Below are 20,113 nucleotides of genomic sequence, written 5' to 3' on the forward strand. Positions count from 1 at the left end.
TGATTTATTTATTTTCCATTAGGAGACAGTCTATGTTTGCAGCTGTTTCATGCGCTGCAACGCCAAATATGGAAAAACCAATGTGTCAAATGACTATTAATGATAAGCCTATTACAGCCTTGCTGGATTCTGGAAGTCTAGTGACTTTGGTTACAGCTGAAATGATTGAACCTGTGAATTGTCATGCTAAAAAAATTGCTGTGACCTGTATTCATGGGGATACCAGGGAGTACCCTATAACCACTGTTCGGTTTAAAACTGGCTTAGGTACGGTGACCCATCAGGTTGGACTTGTCCCCCACTTGGTGCATGAGGCCATCATTGGTAGAGACTTCCCTACGTTTTGGGAATTGTGGGATCGTCCCGACCCGGTCGCAGTACCTGACTCAGTGGCAGACCCAGAACTCCTAGCCACTACTGACAAAGTGGGTGCAGGGGATTCCGCTCAGGGCTCCCCGGGTTTTCCCCTATCGGTTTTAGCAGGAGACCTGGAGGAGTCTGAGGAAGTCCCCACGACCAGTAGAGCTGGACAGCCATCTGCTGAATCCGAGCCTACATTGGAGTTTGCTGACCTTAATGTGCACAAGGAAAATTTTGGTACTGAGCAAAGAAAAGACCAGACCCTCACCAGGGCCTGGGAAAATGTAATAGTGGTTAATGAGGTACCTGTCGAACCAGGGGACAGGCCCTGTTTTCCTTATTTCAGCAGCAGTGAGGATTTACTGTATCGTGTATGTAAAATGAATGATGAAGTGGTTGAACAATTGGTGGTCCCTAAGCCATGCAGACGGGTGGTGTTGGAACTTGCCCATGGGCACTTGCTAGGAGGCCATTTAGGGGTTGAAAAAACGACTGAAAGGGTGATGCATACGCTTTACTGGCCCAAGGTACAGAAAGATATTGATAATTATTGTCAATCCTGTCCTGTGTGTCAGATGTCAGCCCCACTACCCCACTTCCGAAGTCCTTTAGTGCCATTACCTATTATTGAAGTGCCCTTTGAGAGGATTGCCATGGACCTTGTGGGTCCACTTCCCAAGTCTGCCCGGGGTCATCAGCATATCCTAGTAATCGTGGATTATGCTACTCGTTATCCTGAAGCGGTTCCCTTACGCACCGCTTCTGCTAAAAACATCGCCAAGGAGCTGTTTATGGTATTCAGTCGGGTGGGCATCCCTAAAGGAGTCCTTACAGACCAGGGCACCCCATTTATGTCGCGAATAACTAGGGAGCTGTGCAAGTTGTTTAAGGTGACACAATTGCAAACCTCAGTGTACCATCCTCAAACCGATGGCTTGGTGGAACGCTTCAATAAGACGTTAAAGAGCATGTTAAAAAAGGTTGTTGACAAGGATGGGAAAAACTGGGACTTCCTGATACCATACTTGATGTTTGCCATCAGGGAGGGTCCCCAGTCCTCTACGGGGTACTCTCCCATTTGAGTTGCTTTATGGGAGACACCCTCGGGGACTTTTAGACATAGCCAAGGAAACTTGGGAGGGGGAGCAGACACCCCATAAAAGTGTCATTGAGCACATCGCTCAAATGCAGGAGAGGATTGCAGCAATCATGCCAGTGGTAAAAGAACACTTACTGCAGGCCCAGGCAGCCCAACGGAGAATATACAACAGGGGGGCCCAACTCCGGGTTTTCTCACCTGGTGACAGGGTCCTGGTGTTGGTTCCTACTGTTGAAAGCAAGTTCCTGGCTAAGTGGCAGGGTCCCTTTGAAGTAATTGAAAGAGTTGGGGAAGTCAACTACAAGGTGTATCAACCAGGGAAAAGGAAGCCCGAGCAGGTTTACCATGTAAACCTGTTAAAGCCCTGGAAAGATAGACTGGCGTTAACTGCGAGATCCCTCCTGGTAACGCCTAAGGGTACTGAGTCCCCTCTGATCCCTGAGGTCACAATTCCTGATACCTTGTCATGTTCCCAAAAACGGGAAGCTAGAGAGTTCCTGATAAGGAATAGAGAGAAATTTTCAGAGTTACCTGGCATGACTTCAGCAGTTCAGCATGATATTGTTACTGAACCTGGGGTACGTGTCAAGCTCAAACCGTACAGAATTCCTGAGGCGAGGAGAAAAGACATCAGCAATGAAGTTAAAAGAATGTTGGAGCTGGATGTTATTGAGGAATCCAATAGTGACTGGTCTAGCCCCATCGTGTTAGTCCCAAAACCGGATGGCACTTGGAGGTTCTGTAATGACTTCAGGAAGCTTAATGCAGTGACAAAGTTTGACACATGCCCAGAGTAGTAACTTATAGACCAACTTGGCAAAGCTCGCTATATTACCACTTTGGACTTGACAAAAGGGTATTGGCAAATACCCCTGACTGATGGCGCCAAAGAGAAGACTGCATTTGTGACCCCGGAGGGTTCCTTTCAATATAAAAAAATGCCTTTTGGGTTGCAAAATGCCCCCGCGACATTTCAGAGGGCCATGGACAGGACCCTAAGACCCCACCGACGATATGCAGCAGCCTATTTAGATGACATAGTGGTATATAGCGCTAACTGGGAGTCCCACTTGCCTCGTGTCCAGGCTGTCCTGGATTCCCTCTTCAAAGATGGTTTTACGGCAAATCTAAAAAAATGTGCCATTGGTCTAGAGGAAGCCAAGTATTTGGGCTACACTATTGGCCGTGGTGTCATAAAACCTCATGTGAGTAAAATAGAAGCCATCCAGGAGTGGCCACGTCCTGCAAACAAGAAGCAGGCCAGGGCCTTTCTTGGCATCGCAGGGTATTATAGAAGATTTATTCCAAATTTTGCAACTATAGCTGCCCCTCTGACAGACCTGACAAAAGGTAAAGACTCTGTAATGGTGAAATGGTCCCCAATAGCAGAAGAGTCTTTCCAAGTCCTGAAGAATGCTCTTTGTGCACAGCCAGTTCTGTAATCCCCCGATTTCTCCAAAGATTTTTTGGTTCAGACGGATGTGTCTGATGTTGGTATCGGGGCAGTACTATCGCAGGTACACAATGGGGAAGAACACCCTGTGGTATACCTAAGCAGGAAGCTCAATGACCATGAGAAAAAGTATGCAGTCATTGAAAAGGAATGTTTAGCCATAAAGTGGGCCGTGGATGCGCTCAGGTACTATTTGTTAGGGCGCCAGTTTGAGTTAGTAACTGACCATGCTCCCCTGAAATGGATGGCCCAAAAGGAGACTAATAGACGGGTGAACCGGTGGTTTTTGGCTCTACAGGATTACTCCTTCACCGTAAAACACAGGCCAGGTGTTGAGATGGGAAATGTAGATGCCCTGTCCCGTGTTCACTCCTGTTGGGCCACAGGTGTTCCAACCCTGGGGTTGAAACAAGGGGGGAGGATATGTAGCAGAGCGTCCCAGAGAGAGCCAGGAAAAGTCCTGTTCGGGGTTTATACCTCTCCCAGGCTCCTCTCATACATGTTCAGAAATCTGTGATCCATGATCCAGTTCGGATCTTGGCCCTCCTCCCCAGGCTAATTTAGGCTCACCTGAGCAGACAGCCTTTGCTCTCTGCCTGGGACATTCACACCAAGTTTGTTTGTAAAGAGAGTAAGGTTGGTAAAACCTCTTAAACGGTTCTTTGTAGAGACTGACAAGCGTTAGGCTTGTTGAGACTGGTAGTGAGGGCCTGCACACTGTATAGCTAGAGCCGTGACACTGCTAGGTTTTGTGTTTTGTTACTTTGCCCTTTATTTTGTTTTCTGGAGCACTATACAGCACCTGTATATGGACTTGTATATACCACAAATAAACACCGCAATGTTTGTCACTTATCGGATTTGGGTATCAGTGCCTGAGAAACTGCTCATCCCAGGGAGCTTTATATATATATATATATATATATATATATATATATATATATATATATATATATTTTCTGTTTGGGTACAGTGTAGCATGGCCGCGCAATTGTCATTCAAACAGTGACAGCACAGAAAGCTGAAAATTGGCTTGGGCAGGAGGGAGGGGGAGGGGGGGGGGAGTGCCTGGTATTGAAGTGGTTAAGAAAGTCGAGGTAAAGAACAGAGGACTAAGTGCTAGATCAGACTGTACTTCTGAGTCTGCAGAGAGGCTAAAGAGATTGAATAATGCTGCTGTGCTACTTGGCTGGGAAATCAAAATCACAGCACTAGATAAACAAAATTACATATTATTAGGCAGGTAACACAGTTCAAATGTATGATTTTTTAAATAGCTATTTTTGTTTTCGGGATTTTGCAAAAGCATTTGGCACAGTTAAACCTTAAACATTTACTTTACAAAATAAGGTCCGTTAGCATGGACCATAGGGTCAATACATGGATTGATCTGTATTCTCAATAAAACTGGCTACAAGGGCAAGTTCAGAGGGTGGTGATAAATGGGGAATACTCGGAATGGTCAGGGGTGGTTAGTGGTGTCCCACAGGGTTCTGTGCTTGAACCAGTCATATTTAATTTGTTCATAAACGACCTGGAGGATGGGGTAAACAGTTCAAGGTCTGTATTTGCGGACGATACTAAGATAAGCAGGGCAATAACTTCTCCGCAGGATGTGGAAACCTTACAAGAAGATCTGAACAAATGAATGGGGTGGGCAACTACATAGCAATTGAGGTTTAATGTAGAAAAATGTAAAATAATGCATTTGAGTGGCAAAATATGAATGCAATCTACACACTAGAGGAGAACCTCTGGGGGACTCTAGGGTAGAAAAGGACCATAGGGTCCTAATAGATGATAGACTCAGCAATGATAGGCCAAGCTGCTTCTAACAAGGCAAACAGAATATTGGCATGCATTAAAAAAAAGGGATTAACTCCAGGGATAAAAGTGATAATTCTCCCACTCTACAAGACTGGTCCGGCCACACCTGCAGTATGCTGTTCAGTTCTGGGCACCAGTCCTCAGGAATGTACTGGAAATAGAGCGAGTACAAAGAAGGGCAACAAAGCTAATAAAGGGTCCATGGCTGGTGGTCTCAGCGGGGGGCATTGATAGTTTCAAAAAACGATTAGATAAGCACCTGAACGACCACAACATACAGGGATATACAAGGTAATACTGACATATAATCACAAACAAAGGTTGGACTTGATGAACTTTTCTTTCTTTTTTCAACTTCACCTACTATGTAACTATTTAGTTGTTTTCTGAAGTTCAGCTTTAACTGAAATGTCATTTTGTGTCTTGACACTCGCAATGCTTGCATTTTAGAATTAAGTTGTTTATTGGGTGAATAGAATGAATAGAGGGTAAAGCATCCTAACAAAAACTTTTAACAAATTTGTTATTTTTCCAGGTAAGGCTTTGGGACTGTGAAAATGGGAAATGTATAAAAGTCCTCAAGGTAGGAAAAATGATGAGCTTATGTAATGTTTCTTTTTTATTTAAAAAATAAATCTAGAAAATAAGCTCTTCTTTGAAATAACATGTCTTAACAACCGAACAACTATGTACTGTATAATTGAATTAAAGTGGTACCATGAATTAAAAGTAGGCACCCGCACATACCTTTCAATAATTTTCAGTTTAAAAGCTGGGATACTCCAAAGTAAATATCAAGAGAAAGAAAACAAAAGACGGTTTGCTTCCACCCATGTCTCATCATAGATCTGAAATTTGCATTTTAGACACCCTGGGTTTCAGGGACCATGGTAGCCTGAAAGCAAAAGAATAATAGCGAGAATAGATATCGGTTGGTACATGTAGGCACCTGCTTGTGGCTAATTTTGATTTAAGGTGCCATTTTTTTTTGTATAAGGGGTTTAAGAAATGCCCCCAATCTATATGCGAAAATGTAAGTAAATCAGAAAGTGGACTTTACCTTAGTCTGGGTATAATTATGGAAGCCATTGAAGTAAGATACAACAAGCTGTAATATGTGTGGGTCAAGATGGGACTGTAGCTTTATACTTCTATATGGGGCAACTTTCCTTTCTATCAGAGACAGCAAGGATATTTCAGTGGTGATACTGTAGTTGTACTGTAGCAACTGTACTGATCAAAAGAAATGTGAGGAGAGCCAGCTCTCAGTCCAATTTGGAAAATTATATATTAGATTGCCATAGTGCTCTGGGCACTTGATGTGCTCTAGAAGAGTGGTCGCCAACCAGTGGATCATGGACCACTGATGGTCTTGGAGAACATTTTGGTGGTCCCCAGGGGTTCTGCCACAAGTCAACATTGTGGTGTATGTATGCTGCCCAATGTTATTTCCACTGTTGTTTTCTGGCTCCTGTGAGCTCTAAAAGGTGAATGAGGGGGCTTCCAATGGCAGCGCTGATCACAAACTGAGGGAGGAAGCACGATCACATGGCTGGATAAGGAGGTTAGATCAATTTATGAGGCAGTGGTGTGATGTAGATTCCGAAGGGGGCAGAGGGGGGCTGGAGCATTGTGTGTGTGTGTGTGTGTGTGTATAAGGCAGCAGTGTGATCCAGGGGGAGGGGAGCAGAGAGCCAGAACAGTGTGTGTATAAGTCATGTAAAATTCATGTTAGTGGTCCGTGGGATTACAAATTGTGAGTTTAGTGATCCGTGAAGTCCAAAATGTTGACGACCACTGCTCTAGAATGCATCTAAAAGTAATAGAGCAGTATTGTGGTTTTACACCTATTGAAAGCTACTGAAGGGCTTGCTTTCATTTTCAGCTTTGTTACGTTTGTGTTTTTTTTTTTTTTTTTAAGAAAAATTTAAAATAAACCTGTTTTTTTCCTACTGTCCATGAAGCAGGCTGATTGGTAATGACTTTGAATTAACATATTCTTTTTTTATTACAGGGAATGCTAGACACGGCCCATACTTGTATGTTTTCCCCTAAGGGCACACTGCTGCTAATTGGAGCCATGGGTTTTTACGAATTGGATTGAAGCACATTATGAAGGAATATGAAACCAGCCTTTTATCTACCATGCGCACCACAGCTGGGTTTTCGTTTTGGAGAACATAGACTTTAGACCCAGGCAGAAATCTTAAATTGGGTTCTACTTTTAAAAAAGTGCAATGTAGCAGCATTACTGAAATAGGATGACCTTTTTTCTGAAATAATGGAACATTACAAGTGGATAGGTACTTCTGTAATGATCAAAGATAAGTGGACCTGTGAAGGGAACCGGTGCTTTGGCTATGCAGGGAAAACCAACAAGCTCACTTTAAAGTCAGTGTCCATAGAAAGTTAGGCCTTCCCTCCCTTGCCCTCCCCGCCTACTGCACGCAGGTGACCTACACAGACAAATCACAGGTTCAAAGAAATATGTGAAAACACAGTGTAACGCTAAAAAACAAATAAATTATGAATCTTCATCGCTCCCCACATTGCTTTTTAACCTTGTGATCAAATTCTTTGTACACATCTGTGATTTTGATGTTTGTACTTTTTTACAATAAATCCCCCTTTTTGACCAGCACCATGTGGAGCCTTTTTGTTTCTTATCTTTATGTTGGTCTGGGTGAGAGCATCTTTTTAACCACTATCTACGTCTGGATCAATTCCCATCTGCTTCCAGTTCCATCTAAGTCCCGTGCAGCATTGGACTTCCAGGCTTTGGCCTATACAAGCTCGATTGACTCACTGCCGTTGGCATGTGAGTCCACTCCATCGGGTAAGAATGTATATCTTATTTCCTTGGTAGAAGACATACTATCTCTGGCATCCTAACAGCCACCCACTTCTTTCCACTTTTTAAGCGTCACCTCAAGAATGGATCCTAAATGCTTCACATTTATGGACATTTGTTTTCCATAAGCTCACTACTGTGGTGAATTCATGTTTTCACAGTTTTTTTTTGTCACTGGATTATTATCAATATAATTTTCTCAGTATATATTATTAGTCTTGGTTTATACATTTTATGCACTGTATTATGCTGTTTTGTTGATGTTTTTTAGTGCTACACTGTTACATATTTCTTCGACTTTCTTTATTTTAGTGTTAGCAGCTTTGCATACGATTGGTTAAGCGCACTAATTTCCCCAAATCTTTTCAAATCACAGGTTCCCTTTTAAAGTGTTTTTTTTTTTCTAATTATGCATTAATGGAGTTGTGAGTTTAGAACCCCTGTCAGGTTTTTATAACTTTTACCCCAGTTTTTTATATCAAGATTGAGGCTGGGAAGTAGTCCAAATTTTGTACAGGCATAAAGGGGAAATCTTCCTTTTAGGGCTACTTGTTCCAGTGACATGTAACAGAAGATTTCCCTAATTTTGGAAAGATATCCTCTCTTCCTGTTATGTCTAAGAGACCAGAAGTAAAGTGATATCTCACCAGTGAGGCATAGCAAAAAAAGTGATAATTTCCCAGAAGGAAAAAAAAAGTGATTTAAATACAGTGCCTTGCAAAAGTATTCACCCTCTTGGCATTTTTCATGTTTTGTTGTCTCACAACCTGGAATTAACATGGATTGTTTGAGGATTTGCATCATTTTAATTCACAGAACATGCTTACAACTTTGAAGATGTGTGTTGTTGGTTTTTTTTTTGGTTTTTTTTTGTGAAGCAAACAAATAGGACACAATAACAGAAAAAGTCAATGTGCATAACTATTCACCCCCCCTAAAGTCAATATTTTGTCGAGCCAACTTTTGCGGCTATCACAGCTCCAAGTCGCTTTGGATAAGTCTCTATGAGCTTGCCACATCTTACCACTGGAATATTTGCCCATTCCTCCTTGCAAAGCCGCTCCTTCAAGTTGTATGGTTTGCACTTGTGAACAGCAATCTTTAAGTCTGACCACAGATTTTCTGTTGGATTGAGGTCTGGGCTTTGACTAGGCCATTCCAACACATTTACATGTTTCCCCTTAAACCACTCAAGTGTTGCTTTAGCAGTGGGGTATTTGAGGTCATTGTCCTGCTGGAAGGTGAACCTCCATCCTAGCCTCAAATCACACACAGAGTGCTACGGGTTTTGCTCGAGAATATCCCTGTATTTAGCACCATCCATCGTTCCCTCATCTTTGACCATTTTCTCAGTCCCAACTGCTTAAAAACATCCCCCACAGCATTAAGCTGCCACCACAATGTTTCACTGTGGGGATGGTGTTCTTTGGGTAATGTGGTGTGTTGGGTTTGTGCCAGACATAGCGTTTTCTTTGATAGCCAAAATTTTAGTCTCATCAGACCAGAAAACCTTCCTCCATACATTTTGGGAGTCTCCCACATTCCTTTTTGCAAACTCAAAATGTGCCATTTTTTTTTTTTTTTTGCTGAAAGTAATGGCTTTCTTCTGACCACTCTGGCATTAAGACCAACTCTATGGAGCGTACGGCTTATCGACGTCCTATGTACAGATACTCCAGTCTCTGCTGTGGAATTTTGCAGCTCCTCCCAGGGTTACCTTTGGTCTCTGTGCTTCCTCTCTGAATAATGCCCTCCTTGCCCGGTCCATGAGTTTTGGTCTTGGCAGGTTTGCTGTTGTGTTCTTTCCATTTGGTTATGATAGATTTGATGGTGCTCCTAAGGATCATCAAAGATTTGGATATTTTTTCATAACCTAACCCTGATTTGTACTTCTCAACGACATTGTCTCTTACTTGTTTGGAGAGTTCCTTGGTCTTCATGGCAGTGTTTGGTTAGTGGTGCCTCTTGCTTAGGTGTTGCAGCCTCTGGGGCCCTCCAAAAAATGTGTGTACATGTAATGACAGATCATGTGACCCTTAGATTGCACACAGGTGGACATCATTTCACTAATTATGTGACTTCAAAGGTAATTGGTTGCACCAGAGCTTTTTATGGGCTTCATAACAAAGGGGGTGAATACATATGCACATACCAATCATCATTTTTTTTTATTTCTGAAAGATATAGTTTTATGTATATATTTTTCAAATTTTACTTCGCCAACTTAGACTATTGTGTTCTGATCCATCACATATAATTCAGATTAAAAAAATCATTGAACTAAAGGCTGTAATGCTCTGCCGAATAGCTTTGCAGGCGCTTCATTCATTTCAATGGGCAGGACGTTTTTGGAGCAGTGTAAAACTGCTCCTGCATGCCCCAAAGATTTGGCTTGCAGGACTATTGTTTCCTGTCTTGCAAGCGCACCACCCCAGTGTGAAAGCACTCGGGCTTTCACACTGGGATGATTTGGGAGGCACTTTTCCAGAGCTTTAGAGGTGCTATTTTAACGTTAAATTGCCTGAAAAGCACCCCAGTGTGAGAGAGTTCTAAAGGATAAGTTAACCCTTTATACCATGTTACATCATACACACATTTTTAGGGCTGTTACTGCTCTTGCCCTGGCGCCTCCCCAAGTCCTCGCTGTGACAGCAGGATGGGGATCTTCTCCCCCCGCTTGCTGTCACAATTCTAAAAAGATACAGCCATACCAGGCTCTGCCCACACAGCCATTCACTCACAGAGTTATGTGAATGGGAAACTAAAAGTACCGACAGCCTTTGCGACTGTCAGCTTTTAGCTCTCAATGAACTACCAGGGCACTGTTAAGTGCTTTAGGTGGTTCATTGATGCTTCCTGTCAGTGTGTAACTGCCTGCTCATATGAGCAGACAGCTTATACAGACATTCTGCAAGAGCCCAGCATAGCACCCATGATCTGCTGATCACAGGTGCAATGCTTTACAGACTCACAATAAAAAATAATAAATGCACATTTTTTTTACCTGCAAAAAAGATGTGCATTTATTTATTTTTTTAAAGACAAACTTATCCTTTAATGTGTGCACTGGGCTGGAGATCATGATGATTACACATAGTGATGTTTCTTTTGCATCTGTTAAATTCCAAACAGAGCCTAAATACCTGTTAAGGTCCTGAGAATCTAAGTTCAAATTATGAATAAAATCAGTTGTCACTTTACAAATTTCAACAGCTTTTGTTAAGGTGCAGCACCTTCATTTACAGTACAAAAAAATGATAAACTTACTGTAGAAGGAGAAGTGATAGTAGAATTGTTGAGTTCACTTAAAATTCTTCTCCTTTTAATGCTAAAGTGGACTTGAAATAGTAACAATTAGGGTATATTTGAAATGTACAATATATTTCCAATTAACACAAAATGCTTTGACTAGTGTACTGTCTTTGTTTCATAAGTGTGTAATAAAGTTATTTTGTTATTAAACCTCCATTTTACACTCCATTCTGTAGTAAAAGAACTAAGGGAGCTGTCACATGCCCTTTTTTCACCCAGCTACTCCATTCATAGAAGTCTTACTACAGCTTCTATGAATGAAACACGATCTGAGAATAGAGGGCACAGACCTTTAAATTGTCCATCCATCCTCCATTCATAGATTGTGTTTCATTCATAGAGACACAGAGAGGCAGAGAAAGCGCAGCTTTTATTGCTGGGTGGAAAGGCAGGCATAGTGAGGCACTCTTGATGAGTGCCTGTGATGGATGCAGAGGCCAACGGAGGAGAAAGATTACTACTGGACTAGGAGGTAGAAACACAAGGGACACATTGTGATGAAGGTAAGCATTGTCCCTTGTGCTTTTTTGTATTTTATTAAGGTAAATTTAGGCTTAATTATGTAGCACTTACACCCACAGGAACCACCGTCGATGATGGGCCCTCTGTTCTGCCACAACTCTTAAAACCGCTGGGTCCTCTGACACTAGAGGTGAACGACCACACAGTAGGATAACTTAGGTCAAGGACTACCAGATGATAAGTTAAGAAAGTGTATTATATCAAAGCAGATAAATACTGCAAAACTTGGCATAGTTGTAGAGCTGGCCTACCACAGGAGGAAATACCTAACTTGCATCAACGATCAGGTCGGGCAGGAAAAAATCATTTAAAAAAAACATACGTTTATTGTCCATGATGCATAATGCCAACTAAAGCACAACAATAATAAAAAGTAATGAGAAGCAAAACAGTATGGCTGAATGGGTTGCACATTCATTAACACAACTATATTTCCTTTATGAATAAGTTATATCTGTAAATTAAAGGGACCGCCAATTTCACACCATGTTACGCAAATATTACTATGGGATTTTGGGAGGAAATATGTATCTGGCACAATAATCCCAATGCCAAGCACATCATCTTCTATGGAAGATTCATTGATGATGTGCTGTTATTCTGGGAAGACAGTGAGGAAGAATTTAGGGCATTTGTAAAACATTGTAATAGCAACAGTCTGGGTTTAAGCTTTAGGCATGTTATTGACCCCAACAGTATAATACTCCTGGACCTAGAATTAGCCCATGAGGAGGGTGTAATCATCACCAAAAACTTTTGTAACCGAGATTGGCACCCCGTATTTACAATATACGAGTTGTCACAATCCTAACTGGAAAATCAATATACTGAAGGGACAATTCCTGAGATTTAGAAGAAATTGTACCAGAACCCAGGATTTTATCAAACAAAGTAAGCTGTTCGACAAATTTAAAGAAAAGGGTTATCCAGAAGAGCTGTTGCTTGATGTTTCCAAATACTGGGAATACATGCCCTGGCAGCATTCAGGAGATGCTTCAGCAAGAATTTATGGTATCTTAGTCCAGTGGTCATCAACCCTGTCCTCAGGGCCCACTAACAGGCCAGGTTTTATGTATTACCTTGGAGAGATGCAGACTAGAATACTGCAATCACTGAGCAGCAAACGATATCACCTGTGATGTATTTCAGTTATCTTGCAAACCTGGCCTGTTAGTGGGCCCTGAGGACAGGGTTGATGACCACTGTCTTAGTCGACATAAGCGTCAAATTAAGAAGTACAGAAGCTGGGTTGTCAAAGAGAGTAGTCTGTTAGATTGTGCACAATTTGCAATACCCCAGCAGTGCTTTACAGTACCCCAGCAGTGCCTCATCGGTGCCACAGCAGTGCTCTACAGTGCCCTATCAGTGCACATCTGTGCCCAGCAGTGCTTTATAGCAGGGTTCCCCAATCACCGGGCCATGGCCCACTACCGGGCCATGGCCTCTCTGCAGCCGGGCCGCAGGACAGGTGCAGTATGGAAGCCGGGCGGGCGGCATGAGAGTAAGACAGGCAGAATATCGAAGCTAGGCAGGTGGGCTGGATATCGGAGCTAGGGGGGCGGGCAGCAGGTCAGAGCCAGGCAGGTGGCTGGCATGAAAGAGTCAGTGTTCTGTCAAAATAGCGAGGTGGATGAGATAAGTGGGCAGCGAGAGATGACATCATCTCTCTCTGCCTGCCCCGCATCACCATTCTTCTGCCGTCACAGCCCAGCCTCATAATGTCGGAGGTGCAGCAAGGAGCAGAGATGAAATCATCTCTCACCGCCCGCCCGGCATCTCACTCTCCTTCCCTCACTTAGAACTGGCCACTGCACAGAACTGGCCTCTGTACTAAATGGACCAGTGCTGCCACCAATTCAATGACAATCCACATCTGGTGGCATTGGCAGGCAAGTGACAAACTGCATCTGGTGGCACGCGACACGCCCAGGGCTCCCACTGATTCCGCCTTATGGTGAGTTGAACTATTTCATAGTATATTACAATGTAACAATATAAATAATGCGTTTCAATCACCCCGAAACCATAACAACCATAGTGCCAGGATGATTAAAGCGCCAACAGCAGCCATTACCCCGATAAATTGCCTGTGAAAAATCACCCCCCCACCCCCCCCCGGGCCTTTGCACAATCTTCTCCCATGCAGCCGGTCCCTGGTGCCAAAAAGGTTGGGGAAAGCTGCTTTACAGTGCTCCAGCAGTGATACTTTTGTACCTCATCAGTGCTCTACAGTTCTTCATCAGTGGACATCTGTGCCCCATCAGTGCCCACTAGTAAGTGCTCATCAGTGCCACCATATCTGTGAATCCTAATCAGTGCCCATCAGTGATGTAAAAATGTGTAAAATAATGCTTTGAAAAATGTGTTTTAATTTTCTTTCTATATTTTATAAAAATGTGTGGGCGTTTTCATTGTCCTGGTGCTCTACAGCTTTCAAAAGTGTTATAGGATGTCAGGAAATTATAGGTGTCATCCCTAGAACGCCTGATGGTGCTCCCTGCATGTTGGGCCTATGTATGTGGCCAGGCTGTGTAAAAGTCTCGCACATGTGATATCACCATACTCAAGAGGAGTAGCGGAATGTGTTTTGGGGTGTAGTTGTAAGTATGCATATGCCATGTGAGAGAAATAACCTGTAAATATGACAATTTTGTAAAAATAAAAAAATCTTCATTTTGCAAAGAATTGTGGGAAAGAATTAAAACGCGAACATTTTTTTCCAAAAAAGGGGTCATTGGGGGGAGGGGGGGGGGGTATTTGTACTTTCCTGGCTTGTTAGTGTCTCAAGAAACAGTACATCAGATGTGATCAATTTTTAATGATTAGAACCATAGCTTGTAGACTCTAACTTTCAAAAAGACCAAATAATATACAATTATTTGGGTTATTACCAAAGATATGTAGCAGTATAAATTTTAGCCAACATGTATGAAGAAAAATTACTAATTTGCAAAATTTTATAACAGAAATGTTTGATCTATTTTTATTTATAGCGCAAAAAAAAACCCAGTGGTGATTAAATACCACCGAAACAAAGCTCAAAATTGTATGAAAAAAGATAAAAAATTGTTTGGGTATAGTGTTGCATGACTAAGTAATTGTTATTCAAAGATTAGAGACTGGGATAGAGAATAGGGCCATCTGATCCTGGCAGATGAATGGAAGAAGGCTTTCTTGTTAACTTTATATCTGTTATCTAGCGCCTCAATCTATATACAAGAAACGAAAAAGAACTATAAAATGTTAACCAGATGGTATAGATGCCCGGCAAGGTTATACAGAATTTCTCAGATTTACCCCGATTTAAACTTAATGTGATTGTAGCCGTATTAGTGCAATTGTGACAGAGAAAATTGAGTACTGTCCGTGATACTTTTTTTATTTGCACTAACATACAATTTTTCAGGACAAGCTTTTGGGGTATGTCCCCTTCTTCAAGGTCCAAGCAGTACTGATTTACAAATTTTTAAGCAGAATATAAAAACAAAACAAAAAAAAATCATCCTCACCAAACCAGAAATACACTGCTGAGGATGTGACACAGCTCATCGAATTCATTCTTACACACAACTACTTCACTTTCAATAATGACATCTATCGCCAGTGTATGGGTACTGCTATGGGAAGCAAAATGGCACCCCAATATGCAAACTTATTTATGGCTGACCTGGAGGACAAATTTTCTGAACAGCATACAACAAAAGCCATACAGATATTATCGCTATATTGATGATATCTTCATGATATGGACTGAAGATGAAAAAAATCTAAACCAATTCTTCTCATTGATCAACACTTTTCACCCATCTATTAAACTAAAAATGGATTATTCAAACACACATGTCAACTTTCTAGACACTACAGTATACATCAGGGATCACAAACTTCACACGTCGATATACAGAAAACCAACTGACCGATGCAGCTATCTTCACAGTTCCAGTTTTCACCCGCAACACACTAAACGGGCCATCATACACAGACAGGCCATCGGATACCACCAAATTTGTTCAGACCCAGAAGACAGAGATAAACATCTCAGAACACTGGCAAGCTCCTTCCACAAGAAAGGTTACAAAGAGAAAACCATCAACAACAGCATAAACACAGCCTTGAAAACTCAAAGAGAAAATCTCCTCCAATACACAGAGAAAAAAACAAATAACCGAGTACCTCTAGTCACCACATACAACCCAGCACTAGAAGGGATAAAAAAGATAATCAAAGATTTACAACCCATTATAACAGAGGATGAAACTCTGAAAGGAATATTCCAACAACCCTCATTATTGGCCTTCAGACAACCACCCAACCTCAGACACAAACTAATCAGCAGGAAACTTCACTCTGATTATGAAGTCACAAATAATGGAAGCAAACCCTGCAATAAAAAGCGCTGCAAACTGTGCAAACAGATCAATCTATCCAAAAGTGTCACACACACAAACGGGACCTTCAATATCATGGGATCTTACAACTGTACCTCCAGTAATGTTGTGTACCTCATCCAATGCAAAAGGTGCAGCAAAGGATCTTATGTTGGTGAAACAGGACAGAAGTTGCAAACGAGGATGAATTTACATAGACATACCACCAAGGAACATAAAGAATGGCCTGAATTTAGATATGGGTTTCCTTACTCATTATACAAAAGTTTTACAACCCCCTCTGTGACTAGTACCCCCCCCCCCCCCTCCATTCCATAGCTCTCCCTCTGTCTTATCTCACTAACTCTTCTGTTATCTTTATTGCCATTGATTTGTATGTGTTTTTTTGTTGTTTTTTTCTCTTCTTTCCCTCAGAGGTGTTTTTTTTTTTGTTTTGTGTTGTTTTTACATTCTGCTTAAAAATTTGTAAATCAGTACTGCTTGGACCTTGAATAAGGGGACATACCCAGAAAGTTTGTCCTGAAAAATTGAATGTTAGTGCAAATAAAAAAAGTATCACGGACAGTACTCAATTTTCTCTGCCCCGATTTAAAAACACTCACATTTGTGAAAATAAAAGACAATTATTGGAAATGGCGTAATGTTGTTAGTAGAGTCCACCTGGCGTTTCATCCTCTAAGACGTCATCTGCGGTATGGACTCATGCAAGCAACATCACGTTTAAATAGATAATGTGACCCCATGTTGAATTACAAAATTGTACGGAAGTCATCATTACTTCCGGTTCAGCAGTTTCGGTTAATAAGCTTACTCAATTATACCTTAATAGCCATCTTTGTATAAAATGAATAGTGGTCAAAAGGTCTATTTGGTCATGAACAATAACAGGCTTAAAATCAGGCCACTCACAGATGTACATCGGCGGAAAGTGGAACGCAATACGCACGCCTCACCATGGCAGCGGTATATGCATAATGTCACTTCCGCCCGTTCTTCCTGCAAACAGGATACAAACCAAGCCTCACAATGGAATGGCAAATGGGCGGTGCCAGGCGCTGCGGACCAAGCCACAGCACCACAACCAAAATGTCACCTTTGCTGGAAACGACTTTGCGAGTGCGGGTCAAACCTCGCTGGTAATCAGGAGAACCCAGAAACCATCAGTGATATAGCCCATTATATAGGACGCAAAAAGTACCTGCCAAATTACATGGTACTAATATTGTTAATATGTGAATAATTTTCAAGACATAATGGTAACATCCAAATTGGGGTCACGTGTACATAGAATAAATCGAAACATATTCCCAAAACACATAATGTGGAAAATAAGACATTTCAACAAATATATATGAAATTATGAGTGCTAAAAATATACCCAAATAGTACATATAATTGATAAATAGATAAAAAAGTGGGTAAAAATTATATTAAATTAAAATTTTGTTTAAAAAAAATCCCTTAAATTAAAAAATTTGAATAGATTAAAAATGGAAATTAAATTAAAATCATTCCTCACATATTGACATAATAATAAAATGCTCAAATAATACATCATACTCTGTTAATAAAAGAGTTGATATCCCACGCTACCTTCATCCCTTGTGGGTGGCGGGATTGCAACCGATATATCCAGGATGTTTGTAATCTGGAATCCCCTCTTGTATTGGCTCTGCCTCTCCAGGGTGCAGTAAATTTGTCTATAATTAAAAATTGAGTCCCCCTGGGATCATGATTGTGAAATTGGAGGTAATATCTAGGGACTATATGCTTCATGCTCCCACTTTTGATTTTACTGATACGTTCATTCACTACTACAGTCACTGAACATATTGTTCGACCCACATACTGTTTGGAGCATGGGCATGTGATCAGATATACAACATTAGTGGTCGAGCATGTACAAAATTGTTTGATCTGATACTTACGTTTAGTTACTGTAGACTCAAATTCCTTAGTTTGCGCGTCTGCCACTAGAATTGAAATGGCACACAGTGCATTTCTTGCATGGGTAATACCCTGTTAGGTCATGGAAAAATGATGGCTTAACTGGTGGATTAATAATTGTGGGTGCAATTTGGCTATTAAGCGAGGGTGCACCTTAGCCCATTCAGGTAAAAGTGGACCTAATACCCTGTAATTTTTTAATATGCCCTAGTGTTGGTCAAAGATAGATTTTATTTTCTTATGTTGTACTGAGAAGGATGTGAGAAAGGACCATTTGTATGTCTTATTCGAGGTCTGACGAGGTCTACCGTTAAAAAGAGAGGATCGATCAGTCTCCAAAACTCTATTGAGATCAGAGTCTACCTCCTCCATCCTATACCATTTCTCCAAAAATCGATCTCTTAACATATTTGTCTGTACTTTAAAAAAGTGTTGATATCATGACAATTTCTGCATAAGCACAGAAATTCACTCTTAGGGATTGACCTCAGCTATGATTTATGATGACAGCTGTCTGTAGGTATGAATCCATTTTGATCGGTCAGTTTGAAGTGTGTACTGAACTTGAATTGCCATTCTAACAACTCGATCTCTAGATCTAGAAAGTGCATCTTACTTTGGCTGCATTCATACGTTAACGCAATCCCTCTGTCATGGTCATTAAGTAATGCAAAAAACTTTCAAGAGATTCGGAAGGGCCATCCCATAGGAGGAGGATGTCGTCAATATAACTGGCACACAGTATTAACTGTGGTCTATCCCCTTGCTCGTAATGTGTTCGGGAGGATCGGACGGGTGCCTCTCCATGCATTGGTGCCACGTTTGTCACACTGTATGTGTGACAGCAGTTACGCCGCACGTATGACGTCAGTTATGACGTCATCGCACCAAAGTTTAGCTGCAACATTTCGTCTCCCTGGTTGGGGGAGTTTCCACGCCGGTTACCGAGTTCAGGTGCGGTCTCCTCTCCCCCATTGGTTCACCCGCGTGGTGTTGGCGGCATATATTCATATCCCCCATTGTAGTGAGCTGTTCATTTGACCAGTCTCCCTCTGGGGTCACTGCACACCAGCTAAGTTGATCTGCTGGTGGTGTTTTGATGCAGCATTAGGGAAAGGGCCCCCTTTTTGCTTTTGATCTTTTTCTCTTTTTTCTTTCCCTTTTTGGTGGTTCTCTTTTCGAGTCAAACTTTTGGGCTATTTTTTCCACTTGCTATATATCTCTTTAGGTCCTCTTAGGCCGCGTACACACGGGCGGACTGTTCGCCCAACCTTGTTCGGCAAACAGTTTCATCAAACAGTCCGCTCAAAATTTGCATGAGCGGACTTGCCCACACACGAGCGGACTGTTTGACGAACAAGGTTGGGCAAACAGTTCGCTCAACTTTTGAAATGAACGGACTCGCCCACGTAAGGCGGAGGCAAATCCGCCCATTTCGAGCGCGTGTACAGGTAGGCGGGGCCCGCGAAGGAGACGTCGCGGGCTCTGCCGCCTGGAATGGGCTTAAAGGGGAACCCCAACGCCGAAAAAAATCGGCGTGGGGGTTCCCCCCAAGTCCACACCAGACCCTTGTCCGAGCACGCTACCCGGCCGGCCAGGAAAGGGGGGCGAGCGAGCGCGCCCCCCCTCCTGAGCCGTACCAGGCCGCGTGCCCTCAACATGGGGGGTGCCTTGGGGAAGGGGGGGCCGCGCGGCCCCCCCACCCCAAAGCACCTTGTCCCCATGTTGATGAGGACAAGGGCCTCTTCCCGACAACCCTGGCCGTTGGTTGTCGGGGTCTGCGGGCGGGGGGCTTATCGGAATCCGGGAGCCCCCTTTAAGAAGGGGGCCCCCGGATACCGGCCCCCCACCCTATGTGAATGAGTATGGGGTACAATGTACCCCTACCCATTCACCTGTGAACTAAAGTACAATAAAAAACACAACACAGAGAAAAAATATTTTATTGCACAGCTCCGGGGGTCTTCGGGGGTCTTCTCGCCGGACTCCTCCGCTATGTGTGTGTAGCTCTTTTGCTAGCGGAGGAGTCCGGCTTTCTTCCTCCCCGCCGCCGGCCTCTTCTCCCGACTTCGGGGGTCTTGTCCCCCTCTTCGGTTCTTCTGCCGGGCCACCGCGCCTGGTCCGGTGGCCCGGTCTTCTGTCGCCGTCTTCCGTTCTTCTGTCGCCGCCTTCGGTTCTTCTGCCGGGCCACCGCGCCTTCTTGTAGCTCTTTTACAGGCGGTGGCCCGGTCTTCTGTCGCCGCTGTCGTCGCCGCCGCCGCCGCCTTCCGTTCTTGTTCTTCTTCTTGTTCTTCTTCTTCTTCTCCTGGAGATGTTGACTCGACGATCTCTCCGGCCGGAATGCCAGGGACACG

At 42.7% G+C, this 20,113-nt stretch overlaps 1 protein-coding gene across 1 annotated transcript in view; it reads left to right on the forward strand.

The window, feature by feature from the left end:
* Nucleotides 1-11,005, forward strand: part of WDR38 (WD repeat domain 38) — a 172,940-nt gene extending 161,935 nt beyond the window's left edge. The window contains exons 8-9 of the mRNA XM_077478846.1: nt 5,275-5,322; nt 6,754-11,005. Coding sequence (XP_077334972.1) covers nt 5,275-5,322; nt 6,754-6,843 — 138 coding nt within the window. The 3' untranslated portion in view covers nt 6,844-11,005. The remainder of the gene's footprint in view (nt 1-5,274; nt 5,323-6,753) is intronic.
* Nucleotides 11,006-20,113: the final 9,108 nt, after the last annotated feature.

The sequence above is a fragment of the Lithobates pipiens genome, unplaced genomic scaffold (genome assembly GCF_037356315.1).
Source record: "Lithobates pipiens isolate NorthernLeopardFrog02 unplaced genomic scaffold, aLitPip1_a1.2 Scaffold_1, whole genome shotgun sequence".
NCBI lineage: Eukaryota > Metazoa > Chordata > Amphibia > Anura > Ranidae > Lithobates > Lithobates pipiens.